The 25,679-nt window shown below is 41.3% G+C and overlaps 2 protein-coding genes across 2 annotated transcripts; both read left to right on the top strand.

The window, feature by feature from the left end:
* Positions 1-5,503: 5,503 nt before the first annotated feature.
* LOC116427960 (uncharacterized) lies at positions 5,504-12,221 on the top strand. Its single transcript, XM_031978912.2, has 8 exons — positions 5,504-5,636; positions 6,687-6,859; positions 7,699-7,930; positions 8,354-8,524; positions 9,003-9,181; positions 10,150-10,384; positions 11,784-11,954; positions 12,042-12,221. Exons 1-8 carry the CDS (start codon positions 5,582-5,584, stop codon positions 12,155-12,157), a joined length of 1,332 nt encoding a protein of 443 aa, XP_031834772.2. The 5' UTR covers positions 5,504-5,581; the 3' UTR covers positions 12,158-12,221.
* Positions 12,222-12,993: 772 nt separating this feature from the next.
* LOC116428023 (uncharacterized) lies at positions 12,994-20,118 on the top strand. Its single transcript, XM_076368347.1, has 13 exons — positions 12,994-13,045; positions 13,622-13,803; positions 14,101-14,308; positions 14,760-14,942; positions 15,373-15,750; positions 16,218-16,385; positions 16,634-16,758; positions 16,837-17,050; positions 17,513-17,695; positions 17,948-18,141; positions 18,993-19,218; positions 19,629-19,805; positions 19,884-20,118. The coding sequence occupies exons 1-13, from the start codon at positions 12,994-12,996 to the stop codon at positions 20,045-20,047; spliced, it is 2,454 nt and encodes an 817-aa protein (XP_076224462.1). The 3' UTR covers positions 20,048-20,118.
* The last annotated feature ends 5,561 nt before the right edge of the window (positions 20,119-25,679 follow it).

The following is a 25,679-nucleotide window of genomic DNA, read 5'->3' as shown; positions in this document are numbered from 1 at the left end:
CGTCGTGTCACGCGACAAACAATCGACGTATCCGTTCATCCCCCTCGGGCCCGTGCACCTTTCTGCGCATTGTGGGCGACCGTTCGCCCGTGAAAGTCCACCGGTGGTCCGCGCAAGGGTTGCCGAACCCCTCGAACTGTGTCTGATCCAAACAGATGGTCGATCTGTTTGGATTCTGCGGCAGGAGACGATCGCGATCGACGACGATGCCGTGGACGTCGCCAGATGACGATCGCACGGCGATAAACGTCGAAGGGGTAGCTATTCAGCAGATGCATCGATTTCTTGTTTGCTCGGTGCATTCTTTTAGCGTTGCTGGTCCTTTTGTTCGGTCGTTCGTTCGACGAGTCGCGTGCCGATCTGCGGGTCTCGCGCGAATAAGAAACGGACCGTTGAGATTGGCTAACGAACGATCGAGCACGATCTCGATAAAGGATTCTGGGCGAACGGTGGCTGATTACAGGCACGAGTCTAGGTTAGACCAGTGTTTCCCAACGTGGGGTTGTTGGGAAATTTTTGAGGGGGCAATTTGAGATTTGAAATGTTACTTCATATATTTCACAATATTCACGTGAACAAAATAGCAAAAATATTGCAATAAATATTATAATATAATATTAAAAATTATATATATGTTACATAGGGGGCATAAGAATTTTAGAAAGTCTTAGGTGGGGCATGGTACAAAAGAAGATTGGGAAACACTGCATTAGACGATTGTATCATACATTATTGCATCGACAATACACGGAACGATCTTCTAATAGATACAGACATATATATTTATACTAGATACCTAGATACCTAGTTGAGTCGTTACAGAATCCGCTAAATCTGCTAAAAGACGAGAATTACGGTCGCGACACGGTCCCTATACTTTGATGTCCGTAATAGGACCAACTGTAGCTACACGATATAAGGAACACAAGAACAGCAGCTGATACTTCCAATTATAAAAAGAAGAATGCTAGTTAGGAAGATCTATATCTCTACAAATTTCTACCGTTGCGTCGTTCGATTGTGCGCGTACTGTTGCGTTCTCAATGCCGATCTATAGAAAGTTGCTCTAACTTAACGCGACAATGAACGTTGTCACGCGACGTCCAATTAGGTCACAGCCTTCGTCCGAGGGAAATTGAAACGTGGCTGGCCCAGGTCGTTAGAGCACCCCCGCAAAGCGGTTTCACGGTGAATTTGCCGAATCTTCGGGTCAAGAATGACGGGCACAATGCCTGGGGTCGCGCGCTGCCGATCGACAATGAGATCGTTCCGTTCCGGTCATCGCCATTACGGCGAAAATGGCCGAGGGACAATTCTGGTTTGCTGCTGGGCAAATAGCGCACGTTAGGAGGCTAATAGAATTTAAAATTACACTTGGCAACTGCGAATGGCGCAAGTCTCAATGAAACGCGCGATAATTCATCGGCCGGCGTGACGTCCGTTTCTCAGGATTCACTTTTGAATGGAAATGGAATGAGCAACCTCGCCGAATTCGGTGGTGATTTCACGGTTCGCGTGAGTCACGGGTGTCGTTTGTGAATCAGGTCTCGGGGGATCCTGTGGATACGCTTATCGATCTTACTATCTCTATCGACGGACAGGTAAATGATGGTGAAGTCATTGAATGGTAGTCATTTGATATTATGAAACGATAATCGTGGAAATGTCAATGGAAATGTGTCTTTTATTAGTCGATGTAGTATTCTGTTTCTTTGCTCGAAATCGCTAATTGTTTGCTGACGAGTGAAAAGATTTACAAAGTCCTAGCTTATCGTATAGTTTATTACTGTATAGTTTCAACTAAAGCTTCCTTCCTACTCTTCTTCCATAGCAGAGTCTTGGTTATTTAACCACTTGCGCTGAAAACGAATTCAGAAATTTGACACGAAATGAGTAATTTCAACTCATTTGGAAATTCTAGTAAAAATATACCTAATGCTTTAACACTAGAACCACCGAGCAGTGAAATTATTTACAGTAAAATTATTTATTGATTATTCTAAATTTCCTCATAAAACATAAAAGCACATTTCTCAAATGTCCTTACATCCTAGTTTCTATTTATCAAAATTCATTAAACAATTTCTCAGAGCATCCCTGCCTCCCCGTAATTGCGCAATAAGTGACACGAAATGAGTAATTCTAACTCATTTAGTATATCTAGCGTTAAAGGGCCGCAGAATTGTTATCGAGTACAATGTCTGCATTGGGTCGATAAGCGGTCGACGATAAACCTCTTCAATACAACTGCACCCTTTCCAGTTGATCGATCGCAATCTCGAGCTCCTCCCACCGTACTCCGGTGCCGTCAGAAATTTTTCATTTCTGCTGAATCACGTCGCCACCTTTTGTTAACGAAATAAGCGTGCGGCGGTTGGGCTCGGCCACCGGGCAACGCATAATGCACCGGTTCACCGGTACCCCCTGATTTTCGTGGCTCGTGGGTGGTTCGCGAGCCCGATTAAAGTTGCGCGCGTGTACGCTCCAACGTGGATGCAGAGGGGGGAACGGGGGAAGGAGCGTGACAAAAATTGCACAGGATGCGGTCGCACGCGGCCAAGGAAATCGGCGCCGGCCGCGGCGGATCAAACGGCCGCAACCCTTACCGCCGCACTCCACCCTCTGCGGACTATTGTTCCGCGCAGCTGCCCGAGCCTGATTATACTGGATGCGTTATTCGGACGAATTGGCGTTCTGACCAACTCAATACGTTCGAGCAATGCGCATAGAAATCTCTGAAAGTCGCGCTGCGATTTTCAGAAAACTGAATTGCGCGGATGGCGATTTTCAGTGAGATCAACTTGTATCATTATATATGCAAAAACAGATATATTGTAGGAGAAAGAGAGTTTCATTTGAAACAGTATAATTATTTCGTGACAACTCACAATAAAACAATTAAGAAATCAAACAACTCACGCGCTATTTATACACTTAGTTGCTCTTATCTTACTCGCACACTTTCTAGAACATTCTTTCATTACCAAGCATTAACTACACGTATATTTGGAATATTCTAGGTTCATAAAAAACGAACATTATTAACACGTCGAATGTCATGGGAGTCACCGGTGACCCCCAAGCAAATCGAATTACTATGCTTCACTCAATTAAACGATGATTATTCGCAAACATTTCTATATTATGAATAATGTTACCCATTGCGGTGACATTCGGTTTGATGAACGTGCAACGATAATCCAATTCAGTCGAATGATTAAATATTGGATTTTTCCATTTTGTGTACTTTGCTCTGTGAAATCGTGCGGCGTTCGACGTGTTAACATAAAAATCAATATAGAGAAAATCAAATAGTTTAGGATATTCCAATGCTTTGAACATTCATTCAATACGCGCTCACGCACACAGTCTCGTCATTCCTATTGTACGCACATTCATCGCTCGTCTGTGTATTCTCACACTCAAATACATCCATTCCCACAATATTGTTATGTAATATACTTTAAATAGATAATAAATTCGAATCAAATTTAATATTTCTTTAAATACTGTGGTAATGAGCGAAGTTGCGTAGCTAAGTATCTTAAAAACGAGATTTCTCGTTGCAATGAGAGTACGCAATGATTTGACACAGCGAAACTGTAAACTTTCATATTTAATATTAAACTTTGTATAATGCATCATGGTTTTGTAATCAGCAACTGCTGATTTTTGCACTATCCCCAGCGAAAATGAAAAATGCTATAACATTTCTTAGATCGTTTATTTCCCTTCTGAGCACAGAATTCGGAAGTATGAAAAATCTAATAATTTCAGACGTTCCGACTAAGCGAACACTAAAACTCAGACAGGTGAAAATGACCCACCAATTTCTTCATTTCACAATTATTAAAAAGGTACCAGATTAAAAATCAATTAACACTAGAACTACCGAACAGTCAAACTGACTTTTCGAGATTCTTCTGCAGAAACTCCGTCAGTGGTACTACTGAAACTTCCATTGACTTACAATTCAGTTTGCCTGTCGCTAAAGTCGATTTCCACAGTAATTTCTCCTGTTTATTTCGACAATCATCTTTACAATAATTGTAAAAAGAACTTTCGACCTCTCTAGTGGTTCTAATGTTAAAACCTCGATAGATGCACTAGAATTCTCTATAGAGGAACTTCAAAAAGTCAAACCGCTCGGCAGGTTGCGACCTTCGGGTTTTCATTTATCAGAACGCTAGATCGCGTCCAGTGTAACTTAAAATTCTGATTACGCCGAATGCGTATTTGGACGAATCATCGGTCCGACCAGTTCGACGCGTCAAACCGATCGAACACGTACACGAACCTCTGAGAGTGCATACGCGGCAATCTTTAGATATTTATTCTCTTTGAATGCAACCGCAGTCCAATGCACTTTGCTCTTCGTGTCGCAGGACAATGCGAGGCGAGACGAAATTGTAAATATTATACCGCGAAAAATTCAAGCGAGTTCCCGTTGTTTGGGCAGCTTATCGCGCGAAACAGTTGGAAACAGCCGATAACGTTTAGCCGTCGCTTTGATCGGTAAACATCGACGGCCACGATAACGGAGATTCGAGTGTTCGATTTATCGGCGGATTTCGATGGTGCGACAGATAGCTCGGGCAACGGGGCAACTATGATTCGTCCGAACGAAATTGTTCATCGAAACTCCGAGCGATAACGATTAGGAGAAATCGTGGCGTTCCGTGTCTCGATCGTGACCGATTGTCTTTCTATTCGTTACAGACTTATTATAAAGTATCCCCTTGTATGTTGGCATGTTACTCGTTAAAACCGTACAAACTTTTCCATCTGTTGTAAATAAAACAATAAAAAACGAAGTTCAATCGGGCAACGAAACACTGAACGAATGTCCATGTAGCATTGGAATTGCAAGAATTCCACGTTAGCATTAGAACTGATCGAAGCTAGTCGAAACGACTCATTACTTCTTCGGAAAATTATCGAAATAGCTGATTTAGTAGTGCCAAAACTGAAATATGAACTGACCGATGAACAATAGATTTACCGACGTTTGTTGTAGTTTATTCTATTGTTCCCTGAAAGATTCACGTTCGTCCGTTTAGATCTAGGATTATATTAATATAGGATTAGTCCATCTTAATTATATGTAAAAATAGTCGCACTATCTTAATTATCCGTTTAGATCTAGGATTATATTATATATATATTAGAAATATATATATATATAAATTATATTATATTAATATAGGATTAGTCTATCTTAATTATATATAAAAATAGTCGCAATATCTTAATTATCCGTTTAGATCTAGGATTATATTATATATATATATATTTCATTATTCAGAAATATATAATATATTATATATTATATATATTTATATATTAGAAATTACATTTAATGTATATTATATATGATATACAGATATAGATACTGATGATACATTATCAGAGCCCATGTTCGGCCCTGATCCCGCGGTAGGGGATACACTCTTTTTTTGTTTTTATATCGACTATCGCAGCCATGGCTCGCTTCATTCGATTCCGAACGTTTGCCGGGGAACTTTGCGGGGGTGTGTAGACGTTCAAAGGTGACAAGAGGAAAATCTTTCGGTGCGCAACAATGGAAGGAGGAGGAACCGTGACGCTCCTCGTTCTCTCGATCCTCGTGGCCGTTGGTAAGTAAACGGTGTCACCGATGATTAACGAGATCCGTGATCCCAGGACAAAGTGGATCGACTTGTCGATCATCATCATTCGAGTGCCGAAGAGTTTTCCTGGATACACGATGAAAATCCCGGGAACTATGAGTGCTCTTCGTTGTTTTTTTGGGAATACGATAGAAACGGTAACGATTCACTCTTGTTAGGTACACACTGCGTCGGATTCAGCTTTGTTAGACATCACGATTCGCAATGTCGCTCGCAGCGGAATACGGGAATTGCACTAACAAGCAATTATACTAACGATTCGTTCGTATCGAAACGACTAGCTCTCCGATTTCGATGATGTTCAAGTATAGAAGAATGTAGTAATCCGAAAATTGTCTGCTCTCGTAGAAATGCCGGACTATTTCCGAGACGATCGTGAACCGTCCGATTCGAAGTGGAAGGAGTTCTCATCTCTAATGTTTGACTACATGAAAATCATAGTTATATTTCGTAACGAACGCGAGAAGCTTGAGTCGCCCAACTCAAAGCTTGAGTCGTTCGAAATGTCGGCTTCCAAAATACATTTGGACACTAGATTCACGGAACGCGCCGATTAGATGGTTAACCCTTTCCACTCGAGAGGCGACTCTGTCGCCACTTGATTTGATTTGCAAAATTATAAAGTCTTATATATAATATTAAGCTTTGTATCGATATATGGAATTGAAATAAAGTAACTTTCCTTCTTAATTTATACATGATTTCTCATTAATTAGCCTCAAAGGACATCTTATCGGAGAATATTGAATATTTCTAGTGAAAAACTTCCGAGTGCAAAGGGTTAAATTCGATAAGGTTCATTTGCGAAAGATTTACGTGAATCTTCATGCAGTTAGACAAATATGTATTCTAATTCTCCATCGTTGAAACAATTTCCAAGATCGAAATAAATGAACTTGCGCTTTCCTAGGACCAATGGAACAAACTGTACAGTAAATATCCGTGAGCCTAGTGTTAAGAATCATCGAGATCAAAGAGAGTAATTTATTCAAGCACTGATTTGCTTGAATCCTTTAGTGTCGTGCCACGTCGTCAAGGAACAGGACGGAGCTGCTCGGAATGTCGCGAGATTGTCACCGCAAGAGGACGCGAAGGTGCCCGATTACAAGTTCAAAGTCGTGGATCCTACGACGAACATCCCATGCATCCTGGCTAACATGAAGTTCCATTTACTTCTGTCGAAGACCAAGGTGCGTAGTTGCTGCGACAAATGGCTGACGTTTTAATCGTTACAACTTGGTGAAAAATTAACGAAGTCGCACTGCCAACCTGGACTCCGCTCGAATCATCATGAACGACGCTCAACCCCTTGCCGTACAATGACGAGTGAGACTCGCGACGAAGATTTCCAAACTAATTTAACAAGGATCAATGTTGTTCATTGCCCACGGATCAAAGCACACAACTGTTTCGCTATTATCAATGTGTTATATTCAAATGAAATTTCCACTCGAAGTGGAATAGAGAATTTTGTTGTATCTCTTAGAAATTGTCGATGGTAAAATATTACACGAGCTTAGTAACGAAAGTAAATAGTACGCCAAGGGGTTGAACATTGAAATTTATCAAACTGCACGGGTTGTGTTGCATTTATCGATCCTTTGCTCAGTTTTCTATCGATCCTTCGAGGACGACGCTCAACTCGGGGTCCCTGTTAGTTGTATATTATATCATTCAAACTCACAGATCATTCAGAGGTTTCTTTACACTTTTTTAAAAACACTCTTAAGTTTAGGATACTCGAACAATGAAAAAAAAGAAACAATGAGTTTTTCCTTGTTGCATGCTACATACGTGCTCAGGTCCTCAGCTATCGTATATCGTTGACTTTTCCGGTAGCGTGTCAATAAGCCTAACGTGGAACTGTTTGGTATTCGATGTTAATAACAGAAATGAAAATAATTTAGACTAACGTGGCTAGTTTCGATTTATAAATTATTTTCCGATTATTCACGTATTTTTCGCTTAATGCGACTATTTTTGATTGTTACGTTGATGCTCGATTAACGGTATTATTTCCGATTGTTAGGGCGTTGGATACGTGTCAGAAGATGTACCGGACAGCATAGCCATACTTAACTCCTCCTGCGGGCCGAGAATATCCTGGCTGACGTTGGGCTGGAACACTACGGCCGATAAGGACAAGCTAGAGAGCAGTTCGATCAAGTTCACTTTCTACAGTGATAATGGCACTTCCATGCTTGACGTCGTCGATGCTGACGTTTACGTGAAACCAAATAAAGAGCTGGACGATGTCACGAGTACGTTATCCGTTTAAAGGGTGATTCTGGCCACAGGTCCCATAGATTCGTCGATACTTGTACTATTAACATTCCCTTTCGTTCCTTTCGCTCTCCTTAACGGAGACAACGAACGGCAGTTTCTATTTTCTTCATTACTGTATTCACTTCAGCGTTAGCAATTTATTTTCTTCCTACTTCTTCCAATACCGTATCTATTCAGAATCGAATTATTCGATCGTTCAGGGGATTTCGAATGAAAAAAGCGACTGTCGCTCGTGATTTCGTCTTATTTCCGGGAAGTACAATGAAACTACCAAACTTGAACGCTGTTTTACGAATTCCGATTTTCGAAGGAAATTCGGCAAGAAGAGTAGGACCGTTCCTCACTTTCCTACCGGAGTGGACAGAGTAAATTTCTTTTGTTCCTCGATGAATTTGCAGGATACACGGATGTCAGATCCAATCTCCATGAATTCGTCACTAACGTGTCAAACGGCGAATACAAGTGTTCTACCGAGAGGAAGATAGCCGTGTCGAACAAACTGGTGTTGAGCTTCACCGACATTTCTTTAATAACGTTCAACACTGAAAAAGACTATTCCAAGCGGACAGGTAAGACACAGGATGCTCTATACCGTGTGAGAAACGTCGAGCAGCTTCGATGTAGAGTCATTAACTTCACGCGCAGTCCCCGGCGTAAATTCAGCAGAAAACTTCACTTGAATCTCATTGAATAGAAGGTTCTCCTTTATTCTTCGAAACTTGTCTTCAACGCTCTGAGTCAAAATGAACTCCTGACGCCTTCTCTCGCAATTATTGAAAAGATACGAACGCTGCAGGAACGATTACTAGATAACTCGCACGTTACCGAATCAACTTGCTAAAGACAAGATTCGAGAAATAGAGAAGAATTTTCTACGGTTTCTCGCCTGTTCTTTCGAAGATATCGCAGAGATACAAATTTTACAGGCGTGGTAAGGAATAATAGTGAAATCCGTTGGCCATCTATTTTTCTTGCGTATCTGTCATTTTTTAAAGAAACGCTGGTCGGCAGGGGTACACGTTTAACGAATGGATATCAATATTTTAGCGGTTCAGTGTTCTGACAATGGACAAGATTCAAGTTCAACGACGACAACAACAACGCCGGCACCCACACCTCCCGCCTATTCTTTTAATTACGTCGTGCACGAGAAAAGCGGTGTCGGTTGCATTTTGGCAAACATGAGTGTGTCTGTAACGATATCCTATGAGACGAAGAGTTCTAAGGTAAGTGAACGCTGGAATCCTACTTACTGGGGAAGCTATGGTACCACGTTCAAACAACAAATACACTGTTCTTTCGCGTCTATGAAATTGCAGAATAAAATTCTATAGACGTTAAAGAACAATTTATTTCCCATTTAAACTGTTCTTCGCTGTCTGTTAGAATTTTGAAGATAATCCACGGTACAGAAACGTTTACATGGTTTTCAAGGGGCGGTTTCACAGCTTCGAAGTGAATTTCGTCACGAAAATAAAATTGCAATGTATTAGGCTCGACTTACTCTACTTACACGCAATGTTTCATGATCTTTTCGTAACATCGGGGTTCGATAACTTCCCTTGTTAGTCGCTAAGTAACTGTTATCGCAGAAATAATCGTTCTGCCTTCAACTTTCGAGAAATTTCATTTCAAAGGAGCAATAATCGAGTCAGCACTTCTTTTTCAATTCGTTGCCCTCTGGTCGCGAAAGCTGTACGAACCTTCGCGAACCAAAAAATGGCCGCAATGGCTGTCACTAGAAATCGAATCACTCAAATCTAAGCGAAACTTGGAATCTAAGAAGGTTCATGTCCAAGGAAAATTCAGACCTGAGAGATTCGAATTTAACTGTTTGCACTAGGAAGTTTCTCACAAATCTTTAACATTCTCTGACAACGCAAAGACGATATTCCTTGGAACTAACTCGAAGATAGATCACAAGTATATCGAGGAACAAAGCTATTTTATTCCAGTTTTTCTTGTATCGAGATATTGTACAAAGTTCAAGGTTAATCATTAGAATGTATAGTTTTACTGCAAATCAAGTGACGGAGAGTCACCTTCCGAGTGCGAAGGGTTAAGACAGTTCGAATGTAGGGGAACTTGAAATTCAGGAAAGTTCAAATCCAAAGGAAGCTCAGATCTAAGAAGAAATTGATATTCGTTGGGCAACGTTGTAACATCGACGATCGTTTCATTGGTGAATCTTTAGACGGAGAAAGGCACCATCATAGTGCCGCAGAAGGGGATCGTTACCGGGTATTGCACTAAATCTAATGCCACAATGGAGATAACCTGGTTGGAAGAAAAGAAACCGGCGACGATGGCGGACACCGTCAAACAGAATTCGGTCAAGCTATGGTTTACAAAAGACGACCTGTCGTATTACGTTAACGCGATCGACGCGACCATTTTCATGGACGAAACACACTTCAAAGACGCTAAGAGTGAGTACACCGAGAAGAACACGAAGCTGAACGGACTATCGAAGAATCGCGAGATTGTCATGCGTTGACAAAGCGTAAAGTTAACACATTGCGTACCGGTTAATTTTCAAAAAACTGAATTGTGACGGCAATTTTCACTGAGGTCAACTTATTTCACTGTACATAGAGAAACTCGGATATCATATTGTTGTGTAATATATTTTAACACGTTCGCTGCCATGAGAATTTTAGGCATTCTATACAACGTTCCTTATTCTTTTATAACAATGACAAATCTTGTAGTAACCCACTGTTAGCATAAAACGTGTGATTTCATTCGTACTTTCAATTCATTTTGCTTTATGTTACGATACATTTCAAATACAACCAAGATTGTACCAAACTGGCAATCTCTTGCTACGAGTATATTCGTGCCAGTGAATGGGTTAAACAGATAATCAATTCGAATTGAATTTTATATTTTTTCAATGCTGTGGTAATTAGCGAAGAATTTTCACTGAGGTCAACTTATTTCACTGTACATAGAAAAACTCGGATATAATATTGTTGTGTAATATATTTTAAACAGACAATCAATTCGAATGAAATTTTATATTTTTTCAATGCTGTGGTAATTAGCGAAGTTGCATAGCTAAGTGTCTTTATATGAAAACGAGATTTCTCTTTATCGGTACGCAATGTGTTAAAATTAACGGAAGCTGTTAGATCTCTTTTTATATTCACCATATAGAATCTTAACTTAGAATCATTTTTAAGCTTAAACCTAGAAAGGGGCGCACATATACCGCTGACTTAGTTTTACAATCGTTATAGGAAAAGTCGAGAAGTCAAGCGGGCGATTAAAGTTAACAAAAGAATGTTCGATTAACACGTTGCGGCACGATCTCGCCGAGAAAAATATAGAAAATGAAGATAACGTAGCATCAACTTACGTGATTGAATTACCTTATTATTATTGCAGGTTTATCTCGTCGAATGTCAGTGCATTAGTTATTACTTGTAATATAGGGAAGATTTCAAGTAATCATAGTTTAACACTAGAACTACCGGATGGGTCAAAACGACTTATTTCTGATTCCTTCTTTTACAATTACTGAGAAGGTACGGGTACTTCTACGAAAAATTATTAACCAAGCTAATTCGGTAGAATCAAAACTGAAGTACAACTCAATTGAAGTCTTAATAACCGCACGTTTGCGGTTTCTATACGGAAATCGGTGAAAGTCAGTTGAAGTGATCGGTAGTTCTAGTGTTAATCGAATGAATTGTGTTAAAATTTGAATAGGTTTTCTTCGATATTCTCGGTTAGACTTATGTTAATCGCGACCGCCAATCGCGATAAAACTGATTGGCGCGACCTCGAACGAATTGAATGATAATAAGAATATTATCATGTCAGATGAAAAGGAGACGATTGCGATGGAGAATTTGAATCTGTTCACAACGTCCGCGGACTGCATGAACAAATGTGCACCGGAAACCATTGCATCAGGCAGTAAGTCGGAAGTGAAGTTCACCGACGTCGCTTTGATCGCGTTCAACGCCAAAGAGAAGATCGAGGGCATAACGGGTGAGCAATAAATATCTCTTTCTATCCGGAAGAATTGCTTTCCACCAGCTGCAAGGGTTTTTTTTTAACATGATCGAACCGTTACAGAGGAAAATTGCGAGTCCTCGAACGCCGGAGCAATCGTGGGCGGTATCATAGGAGCGCTGGTAGCGATCGCTTTAATTGCGTTCCTAATTGTCCTGTGGAGGAGGAGGTCGCGTTAGGGAATTGTATCGGCATCGCCATATCACCGCATGCAGGTCAAAGTGATCGTGCGACACACGAGTCTTCTGGTGAAAGTGTGTTGAAGGATGCGCGACGAGTCCCACGCCTGGGCAACACTAACGCATCGAAATAAACAAATGCACAGTTACCATTTTGTACATGTTGCTAGAATAAATTATTTGAAAATGAAATTACTCTGTTGCCGATTCCATCCGTCACTTTGCATTCGCTCGCACGATCGTCCCTTGAAATACCTCTTTTCCTGTGGATCGAAAGATTAAATTAAAATGAGCGGTACATCGATACGTGTCGTTCATGAATGGATTATTCGTGGTTATTCGTCATGCAAGATATCAATACCATTTATCAATGTATTAGTCATCGATAACATAGCTTAAGAAATTCGAGTGAATTAATATTGAGTATTTCCACGTCGTTGCATTGTTATCGTAATTACTTACTGTATCGTTATGGTTTTACATCACGATGTGTGTGTTTATTCGTAGAACCGAATCATTCGAGTCTCACGAAAAAAGGGGGTGCGGGTGATAATGGAATGATTTTCATTCCACCGCGTGACTCAAGTGGATCGAGCGGTTAATCGTCAAAATAATAACAGGAAATCGTTAAGAACACGCCAATCAATTTTTGACGCGAAACAAGTAAGATCTGATCTCGTGTGGTCAGGAAGAGGTGGGGGTGCGTAATCTCTCGCATTTTTAACGTTCGCGACAGACTTTCTCCGTCATTTTCACAAGTTTTTCTAGCGAGAACAGAGCGTCAGTAATTGAAACTGCCACGCTTCGGCAGGAGGGCACGTGTCTTTGGATCCACTATGAATCGAAGCCATCTACGTTTTCTAGCGTTGACAATACTAACTGCTGCGGGTAAGTGTACAGTGTGTCCTATGCGAGTGAATCATTGTCTCACCTCAAATCTATGATTTCTTGACGCGCCCAGAATCGGCGTTCGTCAAACTACTCGTGCAATCGAAGCGCTAACGAAGTTGCAACTGAGTTCAGATTTTTCCTCTATCTCGCAGATCCAGCAGAAGTCTTTAATCATTAAGTCATTAACCTTTAATCCCTTGTCCTGTGATAATCGTGTCAGACGAACATTTTCAACTGAATTCGATGAGTCGAACTGTTACTTTCTTTGAGTGCGAATTGAACGTTGCTTCTCTTTTCCGAATAAATTGCCGAATTGTTTGAGGCGTTCACGACCAGATAAGGTATCAGTGAAAAATCAATGACTCGGATCCTTGATGATGCCAGTTGCAATGCTAGCAGAACGTCGGGAGATCCCTCGCGCACGAAAACTTCGAACGCTTGTCAACGATAAAGTATGCTTCGTCAGGCATGATTCTTTTTGTGAAAGAATCATAGGACATAGGTTAAATCTATACAAGAAATTATTGGAAAATGTCAAAATGATCAACGTGTATCGCTGTTCTGATCTTTTAGCCTCGTGCTACGGGAATGAAGTGTTCAACGGTGACGCAACGGTACCGACGTCGACTGCGAAAGAAGAGGAACCGACGTTACAGTTTATGTACAAAATCGTCGACAGGAGAACGAGCGTACCATGCACCCTGGCAAATATGTCCCTCGCCATTAACGTGGGTTACATAACGATAAACAACGAGGTACAGAAATTCTGTCGAAATTTTGGGCGACGATCAACGTTCAGATGGCGTTGCCCGGACACGTTTTGAATGACAATTCAACGTTAACCCTCCGTGGACTGAATGTTTGTTCGTTGCTATAGAAAAATTTATGTGGTATGATATTAACGAATATCGACCTATAAATACAGATTAACAATGTATTCAATAGTTTGACCTATCATTTAAAAAATCAATACACTTTATACGCAAGATATAACCGACATTTCCGGTGGCACGCGTAACGCGTTAAATACGAATAACAATTTATGGTAACAGACAGCAACGAGGGAACTGAGAGTTCCAAGCGACGCCGAAGTTTCCGGCGATTGCGGGCCTACTATGTCCAAACTAATGTTCACTTGGGGGAAGGAGAATCAAGAGAACAGCGTAAAGTTCATATTGATCGACGATCACACCCATTTCTCGGTTTTCTCCGTTGCCCTGCAACTATATTTGGATCCGGAGAATTTCCCGGACGCCGCAGGTACGGTTGTCGAAATTTCTAAACATTAATTGGTAAACGTTTACGGCGATGTTGATCGATGAAATTACACGTATCTTAATCGTCCGTTTTCGACCGGTTAACTGTGGAATTTAGTTGGAAACACCTCTGGTTCTGCGCGCAATAAAATCGAAAAATGGAGCGTGCACTCGTCGAACGCAGGACGAATGCACGTAGAGTATATTTCAATGAGAGAACAAAGCGAAACAAAGAAGAATTACACGTTTACGTGGAAAAGTGAAGAATTCGTCGCTGATACTCGCCAAACACAGTTAACTGGTTAAACTTCTAATTTCGAGGATCGAAACGATCGAACATCCATGTTTCTGGGAACAATGGGCTAAACCGTTCGTGGTCCTTACATTTAGTGTTTATAATTGTTCGTTTAATTGTTCAATTGAATGAATTCGTCACTGACAAATGACACTCGTAGAACAACAGCTATCCAAGCAGAAGTCCAACAACGATCTCGGTTTATTCTACGCTCGCGCGAATGACGGTCGGCACACGTGTCTCGGCGAGACGAAGATCGAAATCGGCGAGAACCTGAATCTAACGATGACTAACGTCTCCTTGATCGCGTTCAACACCATGGAGGATTATTCCTCTCGGAAAGGTAATCGAACGGTGTTAATGGTAATGTGTAAACGATCTGAACGCAGCTGATCACGATTTCCAGAGGTGACGTGCGAGGAGCAAACCGCAACGAAAGCTTTCCCTTACGTTATTGAGGATGATACGCAGGAACTTAAATTCCTGGCGAGGATGAGGGTCTCCCTGGATGTCTCTTACGCGACGACGAATGGCTCGGTGCGTATCAATGGCGCTTAGCCCTAACCGTACCACGTGCTTTTAGAACGAATCATGCCACGACGCGACTCTCAGTCACTAATGAGAATAAAAGGAATGATTAAAATGTTATTACTTTTGTTTGTAGGGCCGAAGTTTTCGGAGCGAGAAAACTTTCGGAAATGCAATATGAAATAATGAGAAAATTTCAGTGAAAAGTTCAAGTGTGACTGAAAGTCACATCGTGGTCGGATTAGGGTTAGTAAGTAAAGTTTTCGAAGTTTCATTTAAACGGCTTACAATCTTCATCGCGTCTGATACAATATCGTACGGCGAATGGTTCGACGGGGGCGTTGCTCAACGCGGCCATTTGTTGAGCATTGTTGGCATCGACGTGCTTTTGTTTCAGATCAAAACGGTGACCATACCGTTCGACGACTTTGCTCATGTGAACGGATACCTTTTTACAATTAATGATGAACTATCTGGCCTATTAAAGTTGACATGGTGGAAGTACGAGCGTTATTACTTCTCGATATCATTTTCTATTCGTGGAACGTACCTAAGTGATATCTACATTAGCAAGGTGCAGCTATACCTCGTTTTAAAGAAGCAATTCTTAATCGACGCGAAAGGTGGGTTTCTAAGCTACATTTTATTCTGACACATGCTGCCTCGAGAGTAACGAGTATGACAATGCTCTCGAACAGTCAACGCAACATCTACTTGCGAGACGTGTTCCCGAAACTTGTGACAGTTTTGCTACGAAATGGATACTTCGCTTTAACGGTGGAGTTACGGTTTCTGATAAAAAAAAGATGCCATCTTAGAGATCGACGATGAACCAGTAATCTGATTCTTTCTGGTCGTTTTTTTATATTATCTTTGTAGAACTCAGGCTTCATTTCTTTGCTTAACTATTGATCTTAACGCCACGACGAAGTAATTATTATTGAATCACCTTCCGCGCTCAACGCTATGATTACCGCGACTCTCAAGAACTACGGTGACCCTAATTTTTCGATCAGGGACTGCGGAACAATAACATTGATTTTTCGAAATTTTTCGAAATACTTCTAATCAGTGCTCTACACTGTTCCAGATTCGTTCGAACGCGAAGTGACTTGGCGTTCCGGTTTGTTTCCCATGGAAGACATCGGCGTACTTTACACTTGCCCACACCGGACCTTACGCTTCGGCGACGTGGCCCTGACGATCAGCGATATTCTCCTAGCGACCGAATTATTTTCAAGTTTTTCACGAAAGACAGGTAGAGAAATATTAGAGTGAGTCGAGGAAAGGTGGCCCGTTTTTCCGAAAGAGCTATTTTATCATAAATATCATCGACGCCGAACGAAAATGTGTACAATGGGCTTGAGAAGTTCTGCACGCTAAAACTGGATTTAAAGTTCTCTTAATCTTTAATTCTCTTTTAGCGTGACTTCCCCCCCTCAAAGTCTGTCGTGTGCGTGGCAAACGACACAGCAATCATTGAGTAGTATCACGTTAATTTTTCAGTTACCGATTGTAGGACGCAGAGCGACATAAAAATGGAGGATTTCAATTACGTCGTGGAGGGAGAGCACGTGCCGTGCATTCTAGCGAACATGTCGATCTCCTTGCAAATACGATATGCTTATAACGTGAGCCAACGAAATGCGAAATTCTACAACGCGCTGACATCCGACGGAAAATTGGTAAAATCTCGTTCCTTTCCCCAGAGATTGGCCAACTTGACAGTGCCGAGCGACGCGAAAGCCGAAGGTTTCTGCGATCATTTCATGTCCAAAATGGTGCTGACGTGGACGGAACCGGAAGCCAACCAACAATCGAACAGCCTCGCGCTTTATCTGTCGCGAAACTCGACCGCGTTCTCCGTATTCTTCGTCGAGGCTAATATTTATTTCGATAAGGGGAATTTCCCGAATGCCATAGGTAAGATCTCGAGTTCTATTATTCGTAGTGTTAAATATTTTAACGAACAATCTCGATTTGAGAGGACTACCCTAACATTATTGCACTTCCTGCACACGATTTCGCCTTTAGAAAGAATATGAAAAGATCGGTACAAGATTCTTTTAATTTTCGAGTGCCATTAACATTTCGTACTCGAGAGGTGACTCTCAGTCATTCGATTTGATGTAACAAAACCACGAAGTGTTATATATAGTATTAAGTTTCGTACAATGCATCGATATGTGAAATATTTCGATAGAACAGCTTTTCCACGTATATTTTCTCATTAGTTCGTTTCAAACAGTGTCATCTATGTCTCATCGGAAAGTGCCGAGTGTTTCTAAGCGAAAAGCTCTCGAGTACAAAGGTTGAAAATAACTCGTTCATGATACGTTACTATTATTTTAATCTTCGCGATGCACAATGTTTCATCTGCTTTAGACGCGGATAAACGGTTCCAATTTTCATCGACGCGCGATCTCGATATATTCGCCGGTCCCGCGGAGAACGTGCTTTTCCAATGTATGGACGATTTCGAGGTGAACATGGGAAAAGCGGCGGTAAACATAAGCAACGTCACGTTGGCACCGTTCAACGACCAAGAAGACATGAACGTGAAACAAGGCAAGCATTTTGTGTGAACCTAATAATTTCCTTAATGGAACAGAAATCGAAAGGTCGAGATCTCTCGGGGATTGCTTCCTCGACCTTGCGTCTCGCGGATCCAATGAAAATTTCGTCTGCGCGACGAGTCATCGGGAAAAATAAGTTACACGCTTGTACATAGAATTGCTATTATAATTGTTCTTTGATAATATTTGCAGTCTCTACGTTGAACTAGTTAAGAGACATTGACAGAAAATCCCAATGTTGCAGTGTATGTTTGCCCTGACAAGTCGACCACCACTGAATCGACCATCACTGAATCGACCACACCTGCTGTTACCACTCCCCATCCCTCTGAAACGGACTACATGTACGTTCTGAGATACACCGATAGAAACCTCGCTTGCATTCTAGCGAACATGACCGTTTCGTTGAGGATCCGTTATGACACCGTATCTTCTGGAGTAAGTAAAGACCGGACTCCTGTTTCGAATCATTCCGGAATAGTTCGATCACACTCGCACGAAGTTCATTTAACTCTTAACTCTTTGCACTCGAGAGTATTTCTCTCAATAAATATTCATTATTTTCCGATGAGATGTCAATGATACTTTTCGCAACTAACACAAAGAAATACCTCGCATGAATTAAGTTGTAGAAAATTTAATATTGAATTTTCCATTTTACAATATTCTTGGGTAAAATCAAATGGCGACTGAGAGGCGACTCTCGAGTGCAAAGGGTTGATATTTCATGCCGAGAAAACCCGGCGCATTTGAACGATACGCGCTCAACTTTTCAGACGCGTGTACGTCGCATCGTTACTTTTTCCGCGCGTAAGTAATACATTTTCTATTTCGTTGTTATCTATTATGAATTAATACATGTATATTGTAGTATTAACATAGATTTCGCATCTCAGTCAGAAAGCGCTATTGCGCCGCTCAGCTTTTCTCGACCGTGTTTCCTTGAAAACCTCTGGTACACAAACGGTTCATCTAATCTTCTCGCGCTTCGATCAAAAGCATTAACCGTTTACACCTCGCAGCGTCTGTTCGTCGTATAAGGATTTATTCGGTCAATAATAATTCATTTCGTCGTCGGCACAAAGTTCGTCTCGATACGCTGTGCGCTTTCCTTTATTTCTTTTTCGTCATTCGTTCAGAAACAACGCAGCGTCGCAGAGCAGTCGCCCTCCTCGAATACACGCACGCACACACACACGCACATATCCTTATAATACGCACGTTGCATATTTTCTAACGATTGTAAGATATACCTGTTTGTCGTAATATAAACGATCGTTGCTGTTTAGAGGAAGGAAACCATTCTGCACGTGCCCGTGGAAGGGGTTAAAATCGAGGGCAACTGCGGGAACACGATATCTAACCTGAAATTGGTCTGGTGGGAAGTTTCTGAGGCTACCCAGGTTACTCGGAATGAACTTAAATTGTTATTCATGAACGACGATAATTACTTCTTCCTCCGTTCGGTTGTTGCGAACATTTATTTGGATACGAAGAATTTCCCCGATCCGAAAGGTAAGATCGCAAGATTTGTCCCACAAGCAATTCTTCCTTTTAAGTTCGAAGAAAATGGTTTTTTCTCGTTGAAAACGTCTTTAACGCGTTCCCTGCCAGACCGTTTTTTGAAGACTTTCCGTTCAAGCCGGAAATTGTCGTAAATCTAGCGTTGAAGTGGAATATATTCAGGTTTCTTGGAAATATTGCTAAACGTTTATTCAGTACGTACATGTAAATACTTACACGAGTGCGAACGTATCCGCGTTGAAGAATGTTATTTCTACTAGTAAAGTGGATCATTAACGCGTCAACGCGTTGATTTCCACGAGAATTCTCCTTGTTTTCTACCGGGCGTTCCACGTGAAACGAGCCACCTGAATATATTCTCTATTTATATATCTCTTGTCTACAGCGTGACTTTGATCTAGATTTAAGATTCAGAGGATTTGTATCTAATCTGCTACTATTCGACACCTTCATGGGTTGGAGGCAAAGGTGCGACCATGAAACCGTCGTAGAAAGCAATTACAACGGTTTCCAAGTAACGTTCAACGACGTCGCTTTAATCGCGTTCAACACTTACACAGATGTTTCTGAAAAATTTGGTAAGCTGGGTTTAACAAGCGCATGTGCATTACACTGTGAACAAACAGTAAGTGCAATCAACTTCGTCGATGTTTCAGAGAACACATGCCTGCCTCAAGTTTGGTGCCCGTCTAGGTCTCTAATAATCGGGGCTTATGTCGTGGGAAGCATTGCCGCCGCTTTGGTTGTGATAGTGCTCGTAGCAGGGATAGTAAATGGAATTTATAAGCTCAAGGAGAACAATTATATGTGTGGAAAATAGAGGCGGGAACTTACTTTTCCATTACCTCGACGCTCGATCGAATATCCTCGTGTCATCAGCCGACTATCAGTCGCAGCGTTAATCCTTTCAAAACTGACTTTATAAAATTCTATTCGTTTACCTAACAACAAAGGTCTGTTCAATGCACTGCCGGTCGTGGTTTGTAACTCACCGAGGCGAATCGGATCGGTGAATCAATCGAGTAGAAATAGGAATATTAGTCGTGTTTGCTATGTTATTATAGAAATGAGCGTGATGATCGTCCATAATACTTCATACACCTTCCCTACGCTTACTCCAACGCGTCTTCAATTATTTCAAACCGTTGTTCGCTACCAGCGTGTGTTAGAATCGGAGCGATCGTGCGCAAACGTATTGATTTCGTGGCTGGTCTAAAATAGATAATTTGAGCTTTGCATTTAAAACGGCAAGCTCAGCTTGGAAATTCGGATGTGTTTTTTATTATCAGTCTTTAAGGTGTCTAATTTCAGTGGTCAGCGTATCTTAGATTATTATATTTCGTTCGTGTATCGTGTTCAGTTCGAAATCCATAGAAACGAAGCCATTCGGATCAGATCGTGCGGGATGTTTCCCTTGTATTTTTATATCCACGATGATAAGTGTCATGATCATTCGTACATGTACGTAGAAAAAAGACAGATCAGATTATTTTCACTTTCCAAAAACCGTTTGGAAATGGATTCCAGGTGCCGGAGGATTTGTCCGACGCGCGGGGGAGGATTGCGGGGGCCGCGTCGACGCGATTGCATATGGCGGTGGGAAACCGTGCCTGTTAATTATCCCGGTTTAGGAAACAATTCGATGCATCGGCCACCCCTGGCGTCCCGTCACGGTTACGCCCACCCCAATTATCCTGTTACCCGGCGGACTCCGATATGCGTTACGTCACGTGCAGCCCCGTGTGAACCGGAAATCGATTTGAATGCGAAATCGTGTAACTCGACGCCGAACGGCGGCCACCTTCTCGTCGAAACGTTCGAAAATTCAGCTGGTCGACGGACTGTAATATACTTAAATGTTGATTTTGATGGTGCCCGTTTTCCACGCTCTGCCACGAAACAACTGCACTCCGGTGCAATTCAGACTACGCCGACGATTGAAACTTATTACAAGATAAACGTAGAATTCGGTTGGCTCTTGATATACGTCGATTCCTCCACACGTGGAGTCTCCAATGGAGATTTTTGAATAATTTGTTCTTGCAAGTTGTATGAAACGGTGAGCTGTGTATTAGTTCTCATACGTACTGGTGGAATTTGAAGACTCGAAATTTGGAATTTGAAATTCAAAATTTGGAATTCTGAGATAACTTCGAAATAAGTATTTCAAGCACAGCTCGCTACATTCCCGCATTCTCCAAGTAAACATACCGGATGAACGATAGCGTACCTAGATACTGATCTAGAAATAGGCGATGGAAAGCGTTAAGCCGGTTTCCCAAAGCGCGCGCTACCGGAAAATGATCGTATTTCATAGTGATTCCGGCTGAGGCTGCATCAAACGTTGGACACACCCCCTCATTTAGCACCTGGATATCATACCGTAAACGACAGATGCGGCAATATAATCCTCGATTATCTGCGTTAATTGTCGCGCAAGAATGTGCACGATCGGAATTCCACGCGGAATGAAATTCCCTGCCGCCCGTGGGAACTGGGCGTAGATCGAAGCGTAATCTATTGCAATGCCGGAACTAATCCTAACTATCAATTTCCCTTCTATATTTAGCAGTTATCTAATCAACATATTATTTCCACATGAAAACCTGCCAGTTTTCGACAGCGTAACGAAGAAGCACGGTTGTGCTTGTCAAATGGTGAAAAGTGATACTTATACGTCTTTTCCAGAAACAACTGAGTTTCGCAATGATTTCGCGTCCACCGTTTAACACTAGAACTACCAAATGAGTCAAAATGATTGTTGACTTCTTTCATAACTATTGAAAAGATACAAATGCTACTCGAAGTAACGAAGTAACTTGATTAACATGATTGAGAGATAGTCCAACTGACACCTCAATAAACGCATTTCTATAATCCTTATAGTAAAATAACAAAAATCAATTTGACTGTTCAAAAAGACGTGACATCGAATAAAGAGAGAGCAAGTATTTGGATGGAAATATGGAGACCCTCGTATCCGAACGTTCAACAACAGATGGTTCGACCAAACAAATTCTGATCGTGACGATTATCAGCCGACACCTAGATTTAAGCGTGTTAACAGATTTACGTAATTTCGCAATAAAAAACGAACGACATCCATGGATAATTCAACAGCCTTTCAGTTACCGAACATTACTCCAGAAAACGATATTTACTAAAACATATTGAAAGCTTTATGGCAAATAATCCATAAGTAGTCGAGAAGTTACTTGAGAAAGTGTAAATACCCATAATAAAATTCATCTTTGGCTCAGCAAGCAAATAATCTTAAATTTGACTTGAGGTCTGTATAATCATCAAGCACCGCAAGAGAAAACGAACGATATCCATGAATAATTCAACAGCCTTTCAGTTACCGATCATTACTCCAGAAAACGATATTCACTAAAACATATTGAAAGCTTTACGACAGATAATCCAACTGAAAAGTGAATAAACATATTTCTATAATTCTTATAGTAAAATAACAAAAATCGATTTGACTGATCGGTAGTAGTGTTAAATATCGCAGTGACGTGCGACTGCAACCGAGCAGCAGTGCATTTGTCGTCGAATAATAGCCTGAGAAAAGAGGAAGACAGGCAGGTCGGCAGCGTCGATCGGAAGACGTCCGTTACGGAGCGTTTAAATACCCAGGCTGCCGGCGGAGTAGAATACAATGGCCGACTGTCGTCTGTGCAATATAATTTAAATGGCCAACACTTTCGATTACCTAGAACCTCGAAATCCCTCGAAACTGAGGTCAGCTTACCCGCACCGACAATGGCGATCCTTCGAGAAACGCCGCTGCCCCGTTGCAACCATCGATTGCAGGCACCTTGAAATTTAAAGGGACGAAAAGGTGCGCAGATGCGCGTCTTACACGATTTCCTGTGGTATACAGAGTGTCCCGTGCAACGCTTATCACGATTCTCCAGGCGTCCCCTCGAATTCGATAAAAAAGGCGCTTAAGGAAACTTAAGAACGAAATTTTAGAGAAAATCTATTTCTCGATGCAGAATCACCCTGACTTTTTCAAAACTACGCATCTTCGACGGGAGTACGTTGTATATGACCTTCGGGAGACCTTGAGTTCAAACATCAACATTCAAAGTATCCTGTATCATACTGAACTTCGAATATAATATGTATTTATGCAACACTTTCCGATAGGATACAGACGATCTTCTTTGAAACTAATTAACCCTTTATGGGCCGAATTTTTGTTCATTATTATAACAAAATCTATGCAGTACAAAATAGATATCCACGTATGAATACTAATTAACAATGTATTCGATAGTTTCAATAATTTCATCAAACGAATATATTTTGTAACTTTCAAGTTACAATGACGTTAAACTTTCACGCCTGAGCGTATAAAAGTTTAAGTTAACTGATTACTCAATTTTATTCACCACTTCGAGTGCAAAATGAAATAAATCAACAAGACGCCAATATACTGATATATGACTTTAAAGTTACATGGGCCTGCAGAGGGTTAACGAGGAAACATATGCGAATTAAGAAGGAAAGAGATTTTATATCAATATTCCACGCATTGATGCATTATACAAAGCTTAATGTTATATATAAGACTTTATAATTTTGCTGTGTCAAATCAAGTCGTGACTGAGAGTCACCTCTCGAGCGCAAAGGGTCAAAGATGGAAAATTTTTCAGTATTCCTTCGGAGTCGTGTCTGTTCGCGTGAAAGATTCGCCGCGGAAAGTCAGTTTTTCCCGCCATTTTCTAGTTTCTGGGAGCTTCCCGGGGGTTGAAAATCATTTCCGAAGGTGTCCAGAATTCATCAGGTTACCTGGCTCACCTTAGGACGCGTCAGCTGTTCCATGGGACGTCCCTTTAAAGTTTAAAGGTCCTGGAAACCCTATTATGCACCTCGTTCTTCCCTCGCCGGGTGTTTCTTTACGACGTCCATAGGACCGGTAAGCTGCGGAAAATACATGGGCCCCAGCACCTTTCTCTCCGAAGACGGCAAGTTCATGGGAAAATGGGGAGGACCGATTTTTCCAAGGTCCCCCGACGTCTGGCAAGTGTTCCTTTCATCGCATTGTGACCTGGCACGGTGCACACGCACAACACGCACGGTGCACGCTTCAATTATCGTCCTCGTAGCCACCGAGACTCCATGTAAATACTCCACCCGGCTGCCAGCCGTGAGAAACATCGTTGATCGCGTTTTCCGGCTGATTAGTGTACAAACAATTGTACACGTAACTGTCTCCTTTGCATCGATACAACAGCTTCATCGCTAATAATTAGTGAAGAAAGAGACAAATTGTATGCATACTCTATGTCTACGTTTGCACTGCAATAGAATCATCGATAACAGAAGAATACTATCTAATTAGAATTCAAAGTAATCGAGTAATATTCGTACATGTAACTGTCTCCGTTCACGATTAGACATTTATTCCTGTTCTTTGTATCGATACAACAGCTTCATCGCTAATAATTAGCGAAGAAAGAGACAAATTCTATGCATACTCTATGTCTACGTTTGCACTGCAATAGAATCATTGATAACAGAAGAATACTATCTAATTATAATTCAAAGTAATCGAGTAATATTTATGTGTGTTAAATTCTATTTAAAATCTTCACCACGAGTCTCACGTTATTGTTAAGACAACGAACGATACAGTTGTCAAAATGATTATTTTCAGAGAATAGAAGGTAGAAAGTTCTAATGAGGTGACACGCAGGAGTCAATCCTGGCACTAGCATTTGAGAACATTTGGAAAATCGAAATAAATCATAATAGAGTGAAATGTTTCTTTAATGGCAAAAGAATCGATCAATAACTACATTGTTTGTCGTCTGGTTTGAAAACATTGCAGTTATGGTTAATTATGGTTATCCGTATGAAATATTGGATTTCAATTCTGTCGAAGTTCTATGCTCGTTAGACACTCGTATTAAAATATCCATTTAACAGATCAAATAATCCATGTATTGTAACAGCTGTCGAAGTCGCATTCTAAAATTTACATTGTTGGTTCAACAGTTATTGCAGGGTAGTACTAGAATTTAATTAACCACTGCAGTCTTCGATATTTGTAGGCACAGCTTGTTCTTTGTTAGAACCAAGACAAGGAAATTAACGGCGGAGTTTGGAAAAGCGGGGTCGATAATGGTCTAATTTGGATTCGTATCTTGTTTCGTTCGTGGACGCCGGGCAGCATCCCAATATCAATAAATCTTGGAGGCCTAAAGGACCAGGCACGCGTGCCAGAAGGATCAGCCACGTGGCTAGGTCCTCCTTCCGAGAAACGATTTGTGTTTTAACCGAGACTCCTTCTCGGCTACGGTTTCCTTCGGCGACTCTTTCGTGCCGACTCCGTCTGGCTTTTCTAAGCTGTCAAAGATCGTGCCACGACAACAAACGATTACCACTCTCTTTTCCAGAATCGTGGCTTCTAGAAGCTCAAACGACATTCGCTGTGT

Source organism: Nomia melanderi, chromosome 6 (assembly GCF_051020985.1).
Source record: "Nomia melanderi isolate GNS246 chromosome 6, iyNomMela1, whole genome shotgun sequence".
Taxonomy (NCBI): domain Eukaryota; kingdom Metazoa; phylum Arthropoda; class Insecta; order Hymenoptera; family Halictidae; genus Nomia; species Nomia melanderi.
This window is presented reverse-complemented; position numbering and strand designations above follow the sequence as displayed.

What these genes read in the sequence shown, in the direction of transcription:
- LOC116427960 (XM_031978912.2), top strand. Translation starts at nt 5,582, where the DNA reads ATGGAAGGAGGAGGAACCGTGACGCTCCTCGTTCTCTCGATCCTCGTG. An exon ending in CTCGATCCTCGTGGCCGTTG is followed by an intron (nt 5,637 to 6,686) that starts GTAAGTAAACGG and finishes TGAATCCTTTAG; the next exon opens with TGTCGTGCCACGTCGTCAAG. An exon ending in TACTTCTGTCGAAGACCAAG is followed by an intron (nt 6,860 to 7,698) that starts GTGCGTAGTTGC and finishes TCCGATTGTTAG; the next exon opens with GGCGTTGGATACGTGTCAGA.
- LOC116428023 (XM_076368347.1), top strand. Translation starts at nt 12,994, where the DNA reads ATGAATCGAAGCCATCTACGTTTTCTAGCGTTGACAATACTAACTGCT. An exon ending in AAGTTTTTCACGAAAGACAG is followed by an intron (nt 16,386 to 16,633) that starts GTAGAGAAATAT and finishes TTAATTTTTCAG; the next exon opens with TTACCGATTGTAGGACGCAG. An exon ending in AAATACGATATGCTTATAAC is followed by an intron (nt 16,759 to 16,836) that starts GTGAGCCAACGA and finishes TCCTTTCCCCAG; the next exon opens with AGATTGGCCAACTTGACAGT.